The sequence below is a fragment of the Papio anubis genome, chromosome 14 (genome assembly GCF_008728515.1).
Source record: "Papio anubis isolate 15944 chromosome 14, Panubis1.0, whole genome shotgun sequence".
Taxonomy (NCBI): Eukaryota; Metazoa; Chordata; class Mammalia; order Primates; family Cercopithecidae; genus Papio; species Papio anubis.
In genome coordinates, this window is record NC_044989.1 from 32,507,661 (window position 1) to 32,522,194 (window position 14,534).

At 40.5% G+C, this 14,534-nt stretch overlaps 1 protein-coding gene and 1 long non-coding RNA gene across 4 annotated transcripts in view; one reads left to right on the plus strand and one right to left on the minus strand.

Annotated features, from left to right (window-relative positions):
• Window positions 1-14,534, plus strand: part of TTC27 (tetratricopeptide repeat domain 27) — a 179,743-nt gene that overhangs the window by 62,732 nt on the left and 102,477 nt on the right. For all 3 annotated transcript variants that reach the window (XM_003908490.3, XM_009183967.2, XM_021924742.2), the window contains one exon: window positions 3,358-3,471. In XM_003908490.3, the coding sequence (XP_003908539.1) occupies window positions 3,358-3,471 (114 nt within the window). The remainder of the gene's footprint in view (window positions 1-3,357; window positions 3,472-14,534) is intronic.
• The window catches only part of LOC103876841, a 60,610-nt gene that overhangs the window by 9,857 nt on the left and 36,219 nt on the right, over window positions 1-14,534 (minus strand). The window lies entirely within an intron of this gene.

Sequence of the window (14,534 nt, forward strand, 5' to 3'; positions counted from 1 at the left end):
GAAATTTTTTTAAAATGCCATTTTCTAATAAGTCAATAGAGCTTCATAAATCAACATATTGCCTGTTTAGTTTTCTTCTTATTTACCCAATGTCCCATATTATGATCAATTCTCACCTCATGGGCAGCAGTGTTTTATAAAATATATTGAATATAGCCTATGTGCAATTGCTTTCTTTCAGAAAGACTTTCTCAAGTCTTTATATCTCCCAGCCAAATAGACATCATTACATTCTTTAGTGATGCTATTATCCAGTTAGTTCCTTCCTCAAAGCTTTTCAAATGTCTGTCAGATTGTATCTTATTTTCAGTGTTTAGTGAGAATGTTTTGGTTGACCTTCAAATAAAAATCTTAGGCAAGCCTCTTGTTCTCATACCAGTGTAGAAAACAGTGTGACTTTGTTGTTTATCTGAGGAAGATATTTCATCCCTTTGCTGTGCAAGCCTTTGGGACAACCTTTTTAAAGGTGGGTTTATATCTCCCAGCCAAATAGACATCATTACAAGTTCTTTAGCTGATGCTATTATCCAGTTAGTTCCTTCCTCAATGAGCAGTGTGGTTCAAATGTCTGTCAGCATTGTATGCTTATTTTCAGTGTTTAGTGAGAATGTCTGTTAAGGTTGACCTTCAACACTAAAAATCTTAGGCAGGAGCCTCTTGTTCTCATACCAGTGTAGAACTAACAGTAGTGACTTTGTTAAGCTTTATCTGATGGATAGATATTTCATCCCATTTGCTGTGCAGAGCCTTTGGGACATACTGCTCCAATTTTAGAGAGGAGGAAAGTGAGACATCCAGGGAGATTGAGTAACTTCCCCAGGTCACTTGGTGGGGCTGGGATGCCTCTTGATCTTTTACTCTGCAGACTTTTCCCACTGTTTTACAGAGCCCTTTCCTCAGTACTCTTCCATTCTGTTGTCATGGGATTACAGATGATAATCCCTTTAATAAGATGAAAAGAAAATGAAGACAGTGATGTGACCCATTGTGGGTAGTGGAATCAGTTTTGCAGATTTACCTAATGAGAAAAGTCCTTTCCTTTGAAAATTCTTTTTTTTTTGTTTTTTGTTTTTTTTTTGAGACGGAGTTTTGCTCTTGTTGCCCAGGCTGGAGTGCAATGGCACAATCTCAGCTCACCACAGCCTCCGCCTCCTAGGTTCAAGCAGTTCTCCTGCCTCAGCCTCCTGAGTAGCTGGTATCACAGGCACCTGCCACCACATCCGGCTAACTTTTTGTATTTTTATTAGAGACTGGGTTTCATCATGTTGGCCAGGCTCGTCTCGAACTCCTGACCTCAGGTAATCTACCCTCCTCAGCCTTCCAAAGTGCTGGGATTACAGGCGTGAGCCATCACGCCCTGCCTGAAAATTCTTGAGATCACATTTTATAATAAAATCTGACAAGTAGTGTTGCACATTTTAAAGAATTAGTTTTTTTAATGTCTTCTCTTTCATCATTCATATTTTTATAGGGCCATATGCACCTATTTATGTCAGTAAATTCATTCTTTTTGTAGATTTAAGTTAATGGAGGCCAATGAGATGAATTTATACATTAATCTTGGAAACTATATTTCAAGGGGATAAAAATATTTTAATTTGCAAAGTTAATTATCGAATAATAAGATTAGAATGTATGTTTTATGGGGGCAGGGATCCTGTCTGTTTTGTTTGCTCTTCTGTCCTTAGGGCCTAGTACACACTGCCACGTAGGGAGTAGGTGCTCAAGTGAAGTAATGAACAAATTTCATTAAGGTTCCATTCTTTTGATTCTCCTCTCTTATTCATGTATTCTTTACCTAATCCTCTTCCTTCACCATCTCCAAGGCTCTTTACTGAGTCCTCTTTTTACATTACTCTACTTTCTAATGTTTCTATGGTAGTATCATCCATGTCCAGGAAGTAGTCATATCTTAATTTAGCTATTTAAATGAGCACAAGTTTATTTGGAGAAAATGTTATAAAATAATATAAAGGTGTACTGGGGCTTAGGATACTAAGTGTTAGTACCAGCTTTTGCTATTAATAGAGGTGTGATATTGAGCAGGTAATTTAACCTGTTGGTGCTTCGTTTTCCTCTTAATTGTAAGGGGGTTGGTCTAGATTAGAAGTTAGTTAGTCTAGATTAGAGGTTAAAAATTCAAATGCCTATAGGAGTCAAGCAGGTAATACAAATGAGTGAAATGAACTGTAAGGAGTTATAGGCTGAAGGACTTCTTGCTAACCTTTAATGAGAGTTTGGAGTTATGAATGAATTTGATAAAAGACAAATACTTTATCTTAGCCTAATAGTTCTTAAAGTGTGCTACACTTGAGAATTACTTGGGGTGGGGGAAGGGAGTGGTATTTTAAAAAACACTGATGCCAGCCTGGGCAACATAGGGAGATCCTGTCTCTACAAAACTAAAATAAAATAAATTAGCCGGGCATGGTGGTGCAGGTCTGCCTTCCAAGCTACTCGGGTAGCTGAGGTGGGAGGATTGCATGAACTCAGGAAGCCGAAGTTGTAGCTTGCCATGATCATGCCACTGCACTCCAGCCTTGGTGACAGAGTGAGATCCTGTCTCAAAAAAAAAACAACAACAAAAAACAGCCACCAAAACTGCCAGCCACATCCTGCTCTCAGAGATCTGATGTGCTTTTAGAATACCAAACGTCCCAGGTGCTTCTAATGAGTAGCTACATTTTCAGTGGTTAATTGTACTCTAAGATGTTTTCCAGACCTGACTTTTTGAAACAAGAGAAGGACCAAGGATGGCGTCAACTTTCAGATAAATAAACAGATCTTTCTCCTCTATTTGTAGTAATCTTTACTGAAAGTAATTGTTGTGAATGATAACCCAGAGACAATATCAGATTCCAAGTTGTCATCAAAGAGAGTTTAAATTGTGCTTGTTATACCAAGGAGTCAGTGTTTATCCATAGTACATTTTGTCCCTGTTTTCACTTATCCAGTACTTTCGCTTTGTTTCCCACTACATTTGTGATCATATTGGATGGTTTCTACTATATTCTCTGAGTAATGGTGGTCACAGCTTTCTCTGGGGTTAGGTTTCACTGTGTGCATATTCGGTTTTGATATAGGCCAGTCTTTGTTAAGATGCCCCTTCTAGGAATGCATTTTCATTAAAATTGGAGACTCCCTACCTTAACGAATGCCAGAAAGCATTCTCATATGTTTTAGAATGATTTCTGTAATACAAATTGAGAAAAAGAGAACTTTTTGTTCACTGGGAAGATTTTCAAATCTGTGTTTAACTGTACCCTGATATTTTTGGAAGACTTAATTTTGTCCTATTCAGAATGAGATCACCTAGCTTATCTCTTTTCTATGTTTTTTTCCTCCTGCTTCTATCAGTGTTTGCTTTCACAACCAAAGTTCTGGGCCATTCAGACATCGGCCTTGATCCTCCGGACAAAACTTGAGAGAGGAAGTACACGCCGAGTGGAACGGGCAATGAGGCAGACACAGGTAGGAATTAATGTGGCAATTGTGTGCTTCTTCCAACTCTCTATTGCTATCAATAAGCATACATGTTTGCTGTGAATGAAAGAATGAGATGGCTTACATTTTACTCAAATAATTTGTTACTGTTTAGAGAATAAGTTCTATAATTTAACTTCTTGGTTCCAAAGCCCAGCTCTGTGACTTAGCAGCTCTGTGAACTCGGTACTTAACCTCTCCAAACCTCATTTTCATCATCTGTAAAAGAGGTTAATAATAATAACAGCACTTAGGCTGGGCACGGTGGCTCACGCCTGTAATCCCAGCACTTTGGGAGGCTGAGGCAGGTGGGTCATGAGGTCAGGAGTTCGAGACCAGCGTGGCCAACATGGCAAAACTTCATCTCTACTAAAAATACAAAAATTAGCCAGGCATGGTGGCAGGTGCCTGTAATCCCAGCCACTTGGGAGGCTGAGGCAGGAGAATTGCTTGAACCCAGTAGGCAGAAGTTGCAGTGAGCCAAAATCATCCCATTGTACACCAGCCTGGGCAACAAGAGCAAGACTCTGTCTCAAAAAATTAAAAAAGAAAAAAAAAATAATAATAACACAGGTTTATGGTAAGCATTAAAAGAGACAACATAAGAATAAATAAATAAAGATATGCAGCCCCATAGGTATGGCTTGTATAAAGAAATAAAATTCATCCTGATGCAAAAAATATTCATTAATGAACTAACCACATGTAAGATTAATCCATATTCAAGTAACGTTCTTCATTTAATGCTAATGTTTATTCCTATCCAATGAGTCAATAGCATTTAGTCTCTTTCACATATTTTCTCATAAACTATCCATGATGCAAATTTATTACCAAGAAAAATGGAAAATCTTGCAATAGATACAGGATTTCATAACGTCAGTGTCTTAGTCTGTTTGTGCTGCTACAACAATATACCTGAGACTAGGTAATTTAATTTATAAAGAATTGAAATTCATGTTCTCACAGTTCTAAAGGCCGGAAAGTCTAAGATCAAGGTGCTGGCATATTCGGTGTCTGATAAAGCCTCGTTGCTCGTGGATGGCACTGTCTGGGTGTTCTCATATGACAGAAGGGTGGAAGAGAGTGAACCCATCCTTTTACACCATTTTATAAGGGCCCTAGTCTGGCTTATGAGGGCTCTGCCCTCAAGATTTAATAATTTCCTAAACATCCTACCTCCTAATACTTTCACATTGGCCATTAAGTTTCAACATATATATTTTGGAGGACACATTCAGACTATAGTAATTAATGAAAGTGATTTAAAAAAAAAAATTTTTTTTGACACAGGGTCTTGCTCTGTTGCCCAGGCTGGAGTGCAGTGGCACAGTCTCAGTTCACTGTAACCTCTGCCTCTGGGGTTCAAGCAATTCTTATGCCTCAGCCTTCTGAGTAGCTGGGATTACAGGCGTGCACCACCATGCCCGTCTAATTTTTGTATTTTTAGTAGAGATGGAGGTTTCACCATGTTGCTCAGGCTGGTCTCAAACTCCTGGCCTCCAGTGCTCTGCCTGCCTCTGCCTCCCAAAGTGCTAGGATTACTGGCATGAGCCACTGTGCCCAGCCAAAAATTTATTTTTATTTTATAAAAATTTCAAACCTACATAAAAGTCGTAAGAACAGTATGAAGAATTCCCATATACCCTTCACCATGAGATCCTGTTTAGGCTTTAACAACTTGTCCTCATAACGTCCTTTGTAGCACAGGGATCCAAGCCTGGCATTTCACTGTCATATCCTTTCAGGCTCCTTTATTCCAGAACAATTCCTAGTCCTTTTTTGACCTTGATGGGTTTGATGCTTTTGAAGATTATGGGTTATTTTGAAGACTGCCCTTCAGTTAGAGTTTGTCTGATGTTTCATTATTTGATTCAGGTCATAGAATTTTGGCTGTCATATTATAGAAATAATGTAGTACTCTTCCCCCCTCAGGTGGCACATGATGTTCACTTATGCTGTCACTGGGAATGTTATTTGATCATTCAGTAAGCTTGTGTTCGTAAAGTTAGTGTTAGTAAAGTTAGTCTTTTCCTATTGTAATTAATAAACATTTTCAGGGAGTGGTATCGTTTGGGTATTTGTCCCCTTCATATCTCTTGTTGAAATGTGATTTCCATTGTTGGAGATGGGGCCTGGTGGGAGGTGTTGGGGTCATGGGAACAGACCCCTCATGAATGTCCTAATGCCTTCTCCACGGTAGTAAGTGACTTCTCCCTCTGTTAGTTCATGTGAGAGCTTGTTTGAGAGAGCCTGGCTTCTCTTTTGTTTCCTTTCTCGCCATGTGATCCACTTGCTTCCCTCCCCTTCTGTCATGACTAAAAGCTTCCTGAGGCTTCATCAGAAGCCGAGGTACCATGCTTGTATAGCCTGTAGAACCATGAGCCAAATGAACATCTTTTCTTTATAAATTACCAAGCCTCCGGTATTCCTTTACAGCAACACAAAACAGATTAACACAGGGAGTTACTCTGAGACCATCTGATTTGTCATCTAACTTTCACCCATAGGTTTTAGCATTTATTCTTTTGTTTTTATATTTTTATTTATTTATTTTTACTTGCCACTATACTAATGAGGAGGTTTTAGCATTTTAAAAAAATGTGTGTATTTATTCATTTATTTCTTCTTAGAGACAGGGTCTTGCTCTGTTGCCCAGGTTGGAGTATAGTGGTGCGATCATTGCTCTCTGCAGCCTTCACCTCCTGTGCTCAAATATTCTTCCTGTCTCAGCCCTCAGCCTTACCACTAGTTAGGGCTATAGGTGCATGCAACTGTGCCTGGATAGTTTTTTAATTTGTCATACGGGATCTCACTATGTTGTCCAGGCTGGTCTCAAACTCCTGACCTCCAGCAATCTTCCTGCCTTGGCCTCCCAAAGTTCTGGCATTATAGGTGGGAACCACTGTGCCTGGCCTGGTTTTATTATTTATTGATGTATCTTCTCTGCATAAGTTAGCATTATGTATTGCCAACAGGTAATTTTCTAATTCCATGATTCTTTAATAATTTTTTAAATTGGTATTCTACTGTAAGGAAGAGCTTTCTCTTCTCATTTGTTTTTCCATGTATTTATTTACTTGATTGTGAACTCATGGATTCCTGTTTTATTTTATGGGGTGTAATTGTACATTTTCATTACTTATTTACTTTTTTTTTTTTTTTTTTGGAGACAGAGTCTTGCTTTGTCACCCAGACTGGAGTGCTGTGACATGATCTCGGCTCACTGCAACCTCTGCTTCCTGGGTTCAAGCGATTCTCCTGCCTCAGCCTCCCGAGTAGCTGGGATTACAGGCGCCCATCACCACACCCAGCTAATTTTTGTATTTTTAGTAGAGATGGGGTTTCACCGTGTTGGCCAGGCTGGTCTTGGACTCCTGATCTCAAGTTATCTGCCCACCTCGGCCTCCCAAAATGTTGGGATTACAGGCATGAGCCACCGTGCCCGGCCTGTCTTATTCTAAATTTCTTATTGTGACAAAATTTTAGCTCATTTGAATAAGTATTAAGCATATTATTTGTTGGCCGGGCGCGGTGGCTCACGCCTGTAATCCCAGCACTTTGGGAGGCTGAGGCGGGCGGATCACAAGGTCAGGAGATCGAGACCACGGTGAAACCCCGTCTCTACTAAAAATACAAAAAATTAGCCGGGCGCGGTTGTGGGCGCCTGTAGTCCCAGCTACTCGGGAGGCTGAGGCAGGAGAATGGCGTGAACCCGGGAGGCGGAGCTTACAGTGAGCCAAGATCGCGCCACTGCACTCCAGCCTGGGCGACAGAGCGAGACTCCGTCTCAAAAAAAAAAATAAATAAATAAAAATAAAAATAAAATAAAAAGCATATTATTTGTTGCTGTATTAAAAATAAATCCACAGACAGAATGCTGTGATAAAAACAGAAGTGGGGTTTCTCTGTCAGAGAATGCTAATTTTAGAACCTCAATATCCATTCTCCCTGCTCCCCAGTCTTTTTGTTTTTGAGATGGAGTTTCACTCTTGTCGCCCAGGCTGGAGTGCAGTGGTGCAATCTTGGCTCACTGCAACTTCTGCCTCCCAGGTTCAAGCGATTCTCATGCTTCAGCCTCCTGAGTAGCTGGGATTACAAGCACGCGCCACTGTGCCCAACTAATTTTGAATTTTTAGTAGAGACGGGGTTTCACCATGTTGGCCAGGCTGGTCTTGAACTCCTGACCTCAGGTGATCCACCTGCCTCTCAAAGTGCTGGATTACAGGAATGAGCCACCGTGCCTGGCCCCCTTCTTTATTTTAGTGATAGAACCTCCTGAATTTTATCCAGGCATATGACTTCCGATCCTCTTTTGCATGTTGGAGAGGCCAGGTAACTAAGTTGTGAACAGTAGGATGTGGATGAAGTAATATGTACCACTTCTGGGTCATACCCTTAAAAGGGAATGTGTGCTCTCCTGGTACTTTGTCCCTTCCCGTTGGCTGGGAAATCAGGAGAACTGGGCCGCCAACTTAGACCACAGATGTTTTGAAGGTGGCTGAGCCCTTTTAGCAGTTCTGAGCCATTCATTGTTTTAGTCTATTTTTTGCTGTGATAACAGGGTACCACAGACTGGGTAATTTATGAAGAAAAGAAGTTTATTTCTTACAGTTCTGGAGATTGGGAAGCCCAAGACCATGGTGCCAGGAGGTGGTGAGGGTCATCCCCTGGCAGAAAGGTAGAAGGCAAAAGGAAGTATATGCAAGAGAGAGCTCCCTTTTATAACAAAGCCACTTCCATGGTAATTAACCCACTCCCATGGTAACAGCATTAATCCATTCATGAGGGTAGAGCCCCCACCTCCCACCACTGTTGCATTGGTCACCAAGTTGCCAACACATGAACTTTTAAAGGACACATTCAAACTATAGCACTGTTGAATTTATAAATGAAAGAGAAACAGAATTCTGTCTTGCTCAAGTCTACTTTTTGATCTTTTTGTTATAGCAGTTTAGCCTATATCCTAAGTAAGCCGGCTGAGGCAGGAGAATCATTTGAACCCAGGAGGCGGAGGTTGTAGTGAGCCAAGATTGTGCCACTGTACTCCAGTCTGGGTGACAGAATGAGACTCCGTCTCGTTAAAAAAAAAAAAAAAAAAAAAAGTAAGGCAGAGAGAAAAAAACGCTATTAAGAAAAAAATGAGAAAATATATTTACTATTCATTAACTGGAAGTAGATCACCATAAAGGTCTTCCTCCTTATTGTCTTAACATTGAGTAGGCTGAGGAGGAGGTGCAAAAGGAAGAATTGGTCTTGCTGTCTCATGGACGGCAGAGACGGATGAAAACCCATATATAAGCGAACCTGTACAGTTCAAAGCAGTGTTGTTTTACAGTGGAAAAAACTGGCAAACACTACGGTAACCTTGTGATTATGATTAATATCATTGGTGATAAAACCGTTGATACAGGTTCAGTATCCCTTATCTGAAATGCTTGGGACCAGAAATGTTTTGGATTTTGGATTGTTTTCAGACTTTGAAATATTTACATATACATAATGAGATATTCTGGGGATGGGACCCAAATCTAAACACAAAATTCATGTCACTAGGGTGCAACACCTGTTGACAAGAAATAGAAAGAAGCAGAAGAAAATGTCAATCCAAGGTGTTGGCTCAGTGGAGCCTACAGTATTTCCCACTTTGCTGTCTCCTTGGGCTGAAATGGCTGGACCTGTCCTCTGCCTTCTCTTCCCTATCACTGGATATGGGCAGCCTCAGGAAGGGGCATGACCTCAGGCTAGGTGCTCTCTAGCTGAGGTGACGCTGAAAAAGCTGATAGTTCAAGGCAATCTGTTGTCCCCACTCCCGCAGCTAGACCTCACCATGTAGAGCAAAGAGGGAAGGTGAAGATGTAGTTGATTAGCATCTTCAATTATGGTGGATTACACCATTGTTTTAAAGTTTATTAAAAATTCAGTTTACACTAAAATTGTAAAATGTTGAAATGACTAAAACATAGTTTATTTAAGGAAATACACATAATACATTTTTTTACATTATGGAAAAAGTTTAAGTCTCTGTTGTTGTTAAAACTTCAGCCTTCTTTTTTTGTTTGTTTGTATTTGAGATGGGAGGTCTCACTCTCCCACCCACACTGGAGTGCAGTGGCGTGATCTCGACTCACTGAAACCTCTGCCTCTTGAGTTCAAGTGATTTTCCCGTCTCAGCCTCCCGAGTAGCTGGGACTACAGGCATGCACCGCCTGCTTAATTTTTTCTATTTGTAGTAGGGTTGGGTTTTCGCCATGTTGGTCAGGCTAGTTTTGGCCTTCTTAATAGAAATAGTGCTAGACTACATTCACTTATTGGTGAAGGACATATTGACCTAGAAATAATTTGCTCTTTAGCCATCTCTTTCAATAACTTTGGCACATAAAATAAGTTGGTCAGCATTCATTTTTCTTTTATAGCATCTAATTAAACTAAAAAAGTGAATCTTTTATGTGTTTATAAGTATATAGCTTTTCTTTCTTTCTTTCTTTTCCTTTCCTTTCCTTTCTTTTCTTTTCTTTTCTTTTCTTTTCTTTTCTTTTCTTTTCTTTTGAGACAGAGTCTCACTCTGTCACCCAGGCTAGAGTGCAGTGGCATGATCTCAGCTCACTGCAACCTCTGCCCTCCCGGGTTCAAGCGATTCTCCTACCTCAGCCTCCCAGGTAGCTGGGATTACAGGCACATGCCACCACGCCTGGCTAATTTTGGTATTTTTAGTAGAGACGGGTTTCACCATGTTGGCCAGGCTGGTCTTGAACTCCTGACCTCAAGTGATCCACCTGCCTCAGCCTCCCAAAGTGCTGGGATTACAGGTGTGAGCCACCACACCCAGCCTGTATATATCTTTTCAATTCTAAACCTGCATTTGTGAAGATTATGTTTTTAGATATCAAATAACAAGAATGTGTTTTGAGTGGGAAACATGGATTTAAAAGAAGGCTGGGAGCAGTGGCTCACACCTGTAATCCTAGCACTTTGGGAGGCCAAGGCAGGTGGATCACTTGAGGTCAGGAGTTCGAAACCAACCTGGCCAACATGGTGAAACCCCATCTCCAGTAAAAATACAAAACAATTAGCTAGGCATGGTGGCAGGCGCCTGTAATCCCTGCTACTTGAGAGGCTGAGGCGGAGAATTGCTTGAACCCAGGAGGCAGAGGTTGCAGTGAGTCGAGACTGCGCCACTGCACTCCAGCCTGGGCGACAGACCAAGACTCTGTCTCAAAAAAAAAAAAAAAAAAAAGAAGAAGAAGAATAGTCAAATCTCTGTGCTCTGGCATTTTTCCTTTGCATTGGCCTTACTATATTTGGGGTCCGTTCATTTTGCCATTCAAATGCTGCATTATCAAGAGAGTTGCGTAGCCCACTAACTGTAGAACAGAATTAGAGAGTTGTTACTTCTGCCTCCGCAGGGTAGTACTGTAGAAAATGCTCTTTACTTCCCCAACCCAGAAATCTTGGAAATTAGTCAGATCATGTGACAGGATGAATGTACAATTTGTCTAAGTTTCTGTCAATGTTGAGGCATTTAGCTCATCATCTGAACTTCTGCCAATTCCCCTGATTCAGAACTTGATATTACTTTGTTTAAGTTACTGCATCCCTGAGGAAAAAGAGGAAAATGATTTTAAAATTACATGTATACATTAAGACAGTGTTGTGTTTTTTTAATTCTGTTTTAGTTTCTATGAAAATCTGTTCCCTTCCACAGCAGTGTGAAGTGATAAAATGATAAACTGTTAAAAGTTGAGGAAAAGGCTGGGTGTGGTGGCTCACGCCTGTAATCACGCCTAGCACTTTGGGAGGCCGAGGCGGGTGTATCACCTGAGGTCAGGAGTTCAAGACCAGCCTGGCCAAGATGGTGAAACTTTGTCTCTACTAAAAATACAAAAATTAGCTGGGCATGGTGGCGGGCGCCTGTAATCCCAGCTACTCAGGAGGCTGAGGCAGGAGAATTGCTTGAACCCAGGATGCGGAGGTTGTGGTGAGCCGAGATCGCGCCACTGCACTCCAGCCTGATGACAGAATAAGACTCTGTCTGAAAAAAAAAAAAAAAAAAAAAAAAAAAGACTTGAGGAAAAATAAGCTAGAAAGGACCCCCTTAAGGAAAAGTTTGATCTTGTTCTATTATGTATTGAGGAAATGCAGGTGTGATGAAGTCAGGTAACCTTGCCCCAGTTTGTCTGGCTAGTTAGTGACAGTCTGGACTACACAGACTTACACGGTTGCAGGCAGTTACACTGAAGGCTTCAACGGCAAGTCCTAAGGAATGGCAGATTTGGAAGAGATCTCTAAGTGAGACATGCCAAACTTGAAAAGAAAATGTTTCACCACACCTAAAGGTAAATAAATCATGATTATAAGATCCGCAGAAGAAGGAGGAACTCCCAAATGAGGACAATCTATTAAAAACATCTTGTCTTCTGAAATTATTTTAGGCTGCAATTTTGTATTGCATGTTCAAGGCAGTGGTGATGTTAGTGACAATGAAGAAAATCATGTTTATGGAAACTATTTTAATGGCTATGATTCAGAAGCTGCTTGAAATAAAATAAGATTATATTCTTCAGTAATCATTTATACCCTACTTTTCTACCAGTGGAGTATAAAATAGTGTTCTCTATCGTCATTCAGCCTTTCTGTCCCCATCTGATCTAAATTCTTTTTTTTTTTTTTAATGAGAGAGAGTCTCACTTTGTCACCTAGGCTGGAGTGCAATGGCATGATCTCGGGACTGCAACCTCCACCTCCTGGGCTCACCTGATTCTCCTGCCTTAGCCTCCCAACTACAGGTGTGCGCCATCATGTCTGTCAATTTTTGTATTTTTTTTAGAGACAAGGTTTCACCACGTTACCCAGGCTGGTCTTGAACTCCTGGGCTTAAGCTATTCACCTTCCTTCGCCTCCCATAGTGTTGGGATTACAGGCGTGATACACCGCACCCACCCTTAGATTCTTATATTCAACATTTTATCATAAGATCACATCCTTTTCTTTTATATGCTATGGTTCATGTGCATCTCCCAAAGTTGATGTGTTGGAAACTTAATCCCCAATGCAAAAGTATTGAGAAATGGCACCTTTAGGAGGTGATTAAGTCATTAATGGATTAATGCCAGTATTTCAGGGGTTAGGTTCCTGATAAAAGAATGAGTTTGGCTTCCTTCCCTCTATCTCTCTTGCTCTCACTCTCCCTCTTGTGCCTCTGCCATGGGATCATGTAGCAAGAGGTCTTTTCCAGATACAGGCCCTTCCATCTTAGACTTCCCCGTCTCCAGAACTATAAGAAGTAAAATCTCTGCTCATTGTAGGTGACCCAATCCTAATGTTCTGTTACAGCAACACAAAGGGGCTAAAACATTTTGTAATCCAAATGTGAAGCAAATTAATGGAAACTACATACATTCAAAGGGACCATCTTATGTATGTCCAAACCAAAACATTTTTGAAAAAAAAATTGTGCAAACCAAATTTGTCATTGTCTTCTTTCATATCAAGCTCTGTCTTCTTTCATATCAAACTCCTTTTACTTGGTGTTAGATAAACTCAGCTCAGTCTTTGGAGATCAATGTTAGATTGTTTTATGTTTATTACTGAAATAATCTTGATAATGAATTTAATTACTTGGTTATCTCTTATACCTGTTAATTTAAGTCGTGAAAGTCTGTCCCTGTCCAAGCAGTTGTGCCTCTGAAGATGTTTGCCCAACAGGGAAATTTTTCTTCCTCCTTGGATTTCTGGGAGGACATTGCATTGAATTGGAAATTTGAGATTATTGCAGTTTTCTGTCCCTGGAGTCTGTTTATACTGCAATTTGACTTTCTTAACTGTGGTAATGAAGTCAGATTTCACAATTTTTAAATGACTTTTTTCTTCTTAGAATATTTGTTCTTTTTTTTTGTCTTTTAACTTAGCCTCAGGGGTACACGCGCAAGTTTGTTAGATAGATAAATTGTGTGTCTCAGGTTTTGGTGTACAGATTATTTTGAAACTCAGGTAATAAGCATAGTACTCATTAAGTAATTTTTCAATTCTTATGCTCCTTCCACCCTCCACCCTCAAGTAGGCCCCAATGTCTGTTGTTCCCTTCTTTGTGTCCATGTGTACCCAACGTTTAGCTCCCAATTACAAGTGAGAGTATGCACTATTTGGTTTTCTGTCCCTGCATTAGTTTGCTTAAGTTAATGGCCTCTGGCTCCATCTTTGTTGCAGCAAAGAACATAATCTTGTTCTTTTTTATGGTTCTGTAGTATTCCATGGTGTATATGTACCCCGTTTTTTTGAGACAGAATCTCGCTCAGTCGCCCGGACTGGAGTGCAGTGGCACAATCTCAGCTCACTGCAAGCTCCACCTCCCAGGTTCACGCCATTCTCCTGCCTCAGCCTCCCAAGTAGCTGGCACTACAGGCGCCTGCCACCATGCCCAGCTAATTTTTTGTATTTTTAGTAGAGACAGGGTTTCACCGTGTTAGCCAGGATGGTCTCGATCTCCTGACCTGGTGATCCGCCTGCCTCAGCCTCCCAAAGTGCTGGAATTACAGGCGTGAGCCACTGTACCTGGCCATGCCTACCCCATTTTCTTTATTTAGTCTACTGTTGATGGGAATTTAGGTTGAGTCCATGCCTTTGCTATTGTGAATAGTGCTGCAATGAACATACACACACGTGTCTTTATGGTAGACCGATTGATAATCTTTTGGGTATATACATAGTAATGAGATTGCTGAGTCTGATGGTAGTTCTGTTTTAAGTTCTTTGAGAAATTGCCAAACTGCTTTCCACAATGGCTGAACTAATTTACATTCCCACCAACAGTATATAAGCGTTCCCTTTTTTCCACAGCCTCTTTAGCATGTTGTTTTGTGACTTTTTAATATCCATTCTGACTGTTGTGAGATGGTATCTCATTGTAGTTTTGATATGTATTTCTCTAATGATTAGTGATGTTAAGTGTTTTTTTCATATGCTTGTTGGCTGTGCATATGTCTTCTTTTGAAAAGTGACTGTTCATGTCCTTTGCCCACTTTTTAACGGGGTTGTTTTTTGTTTTTTGTTTA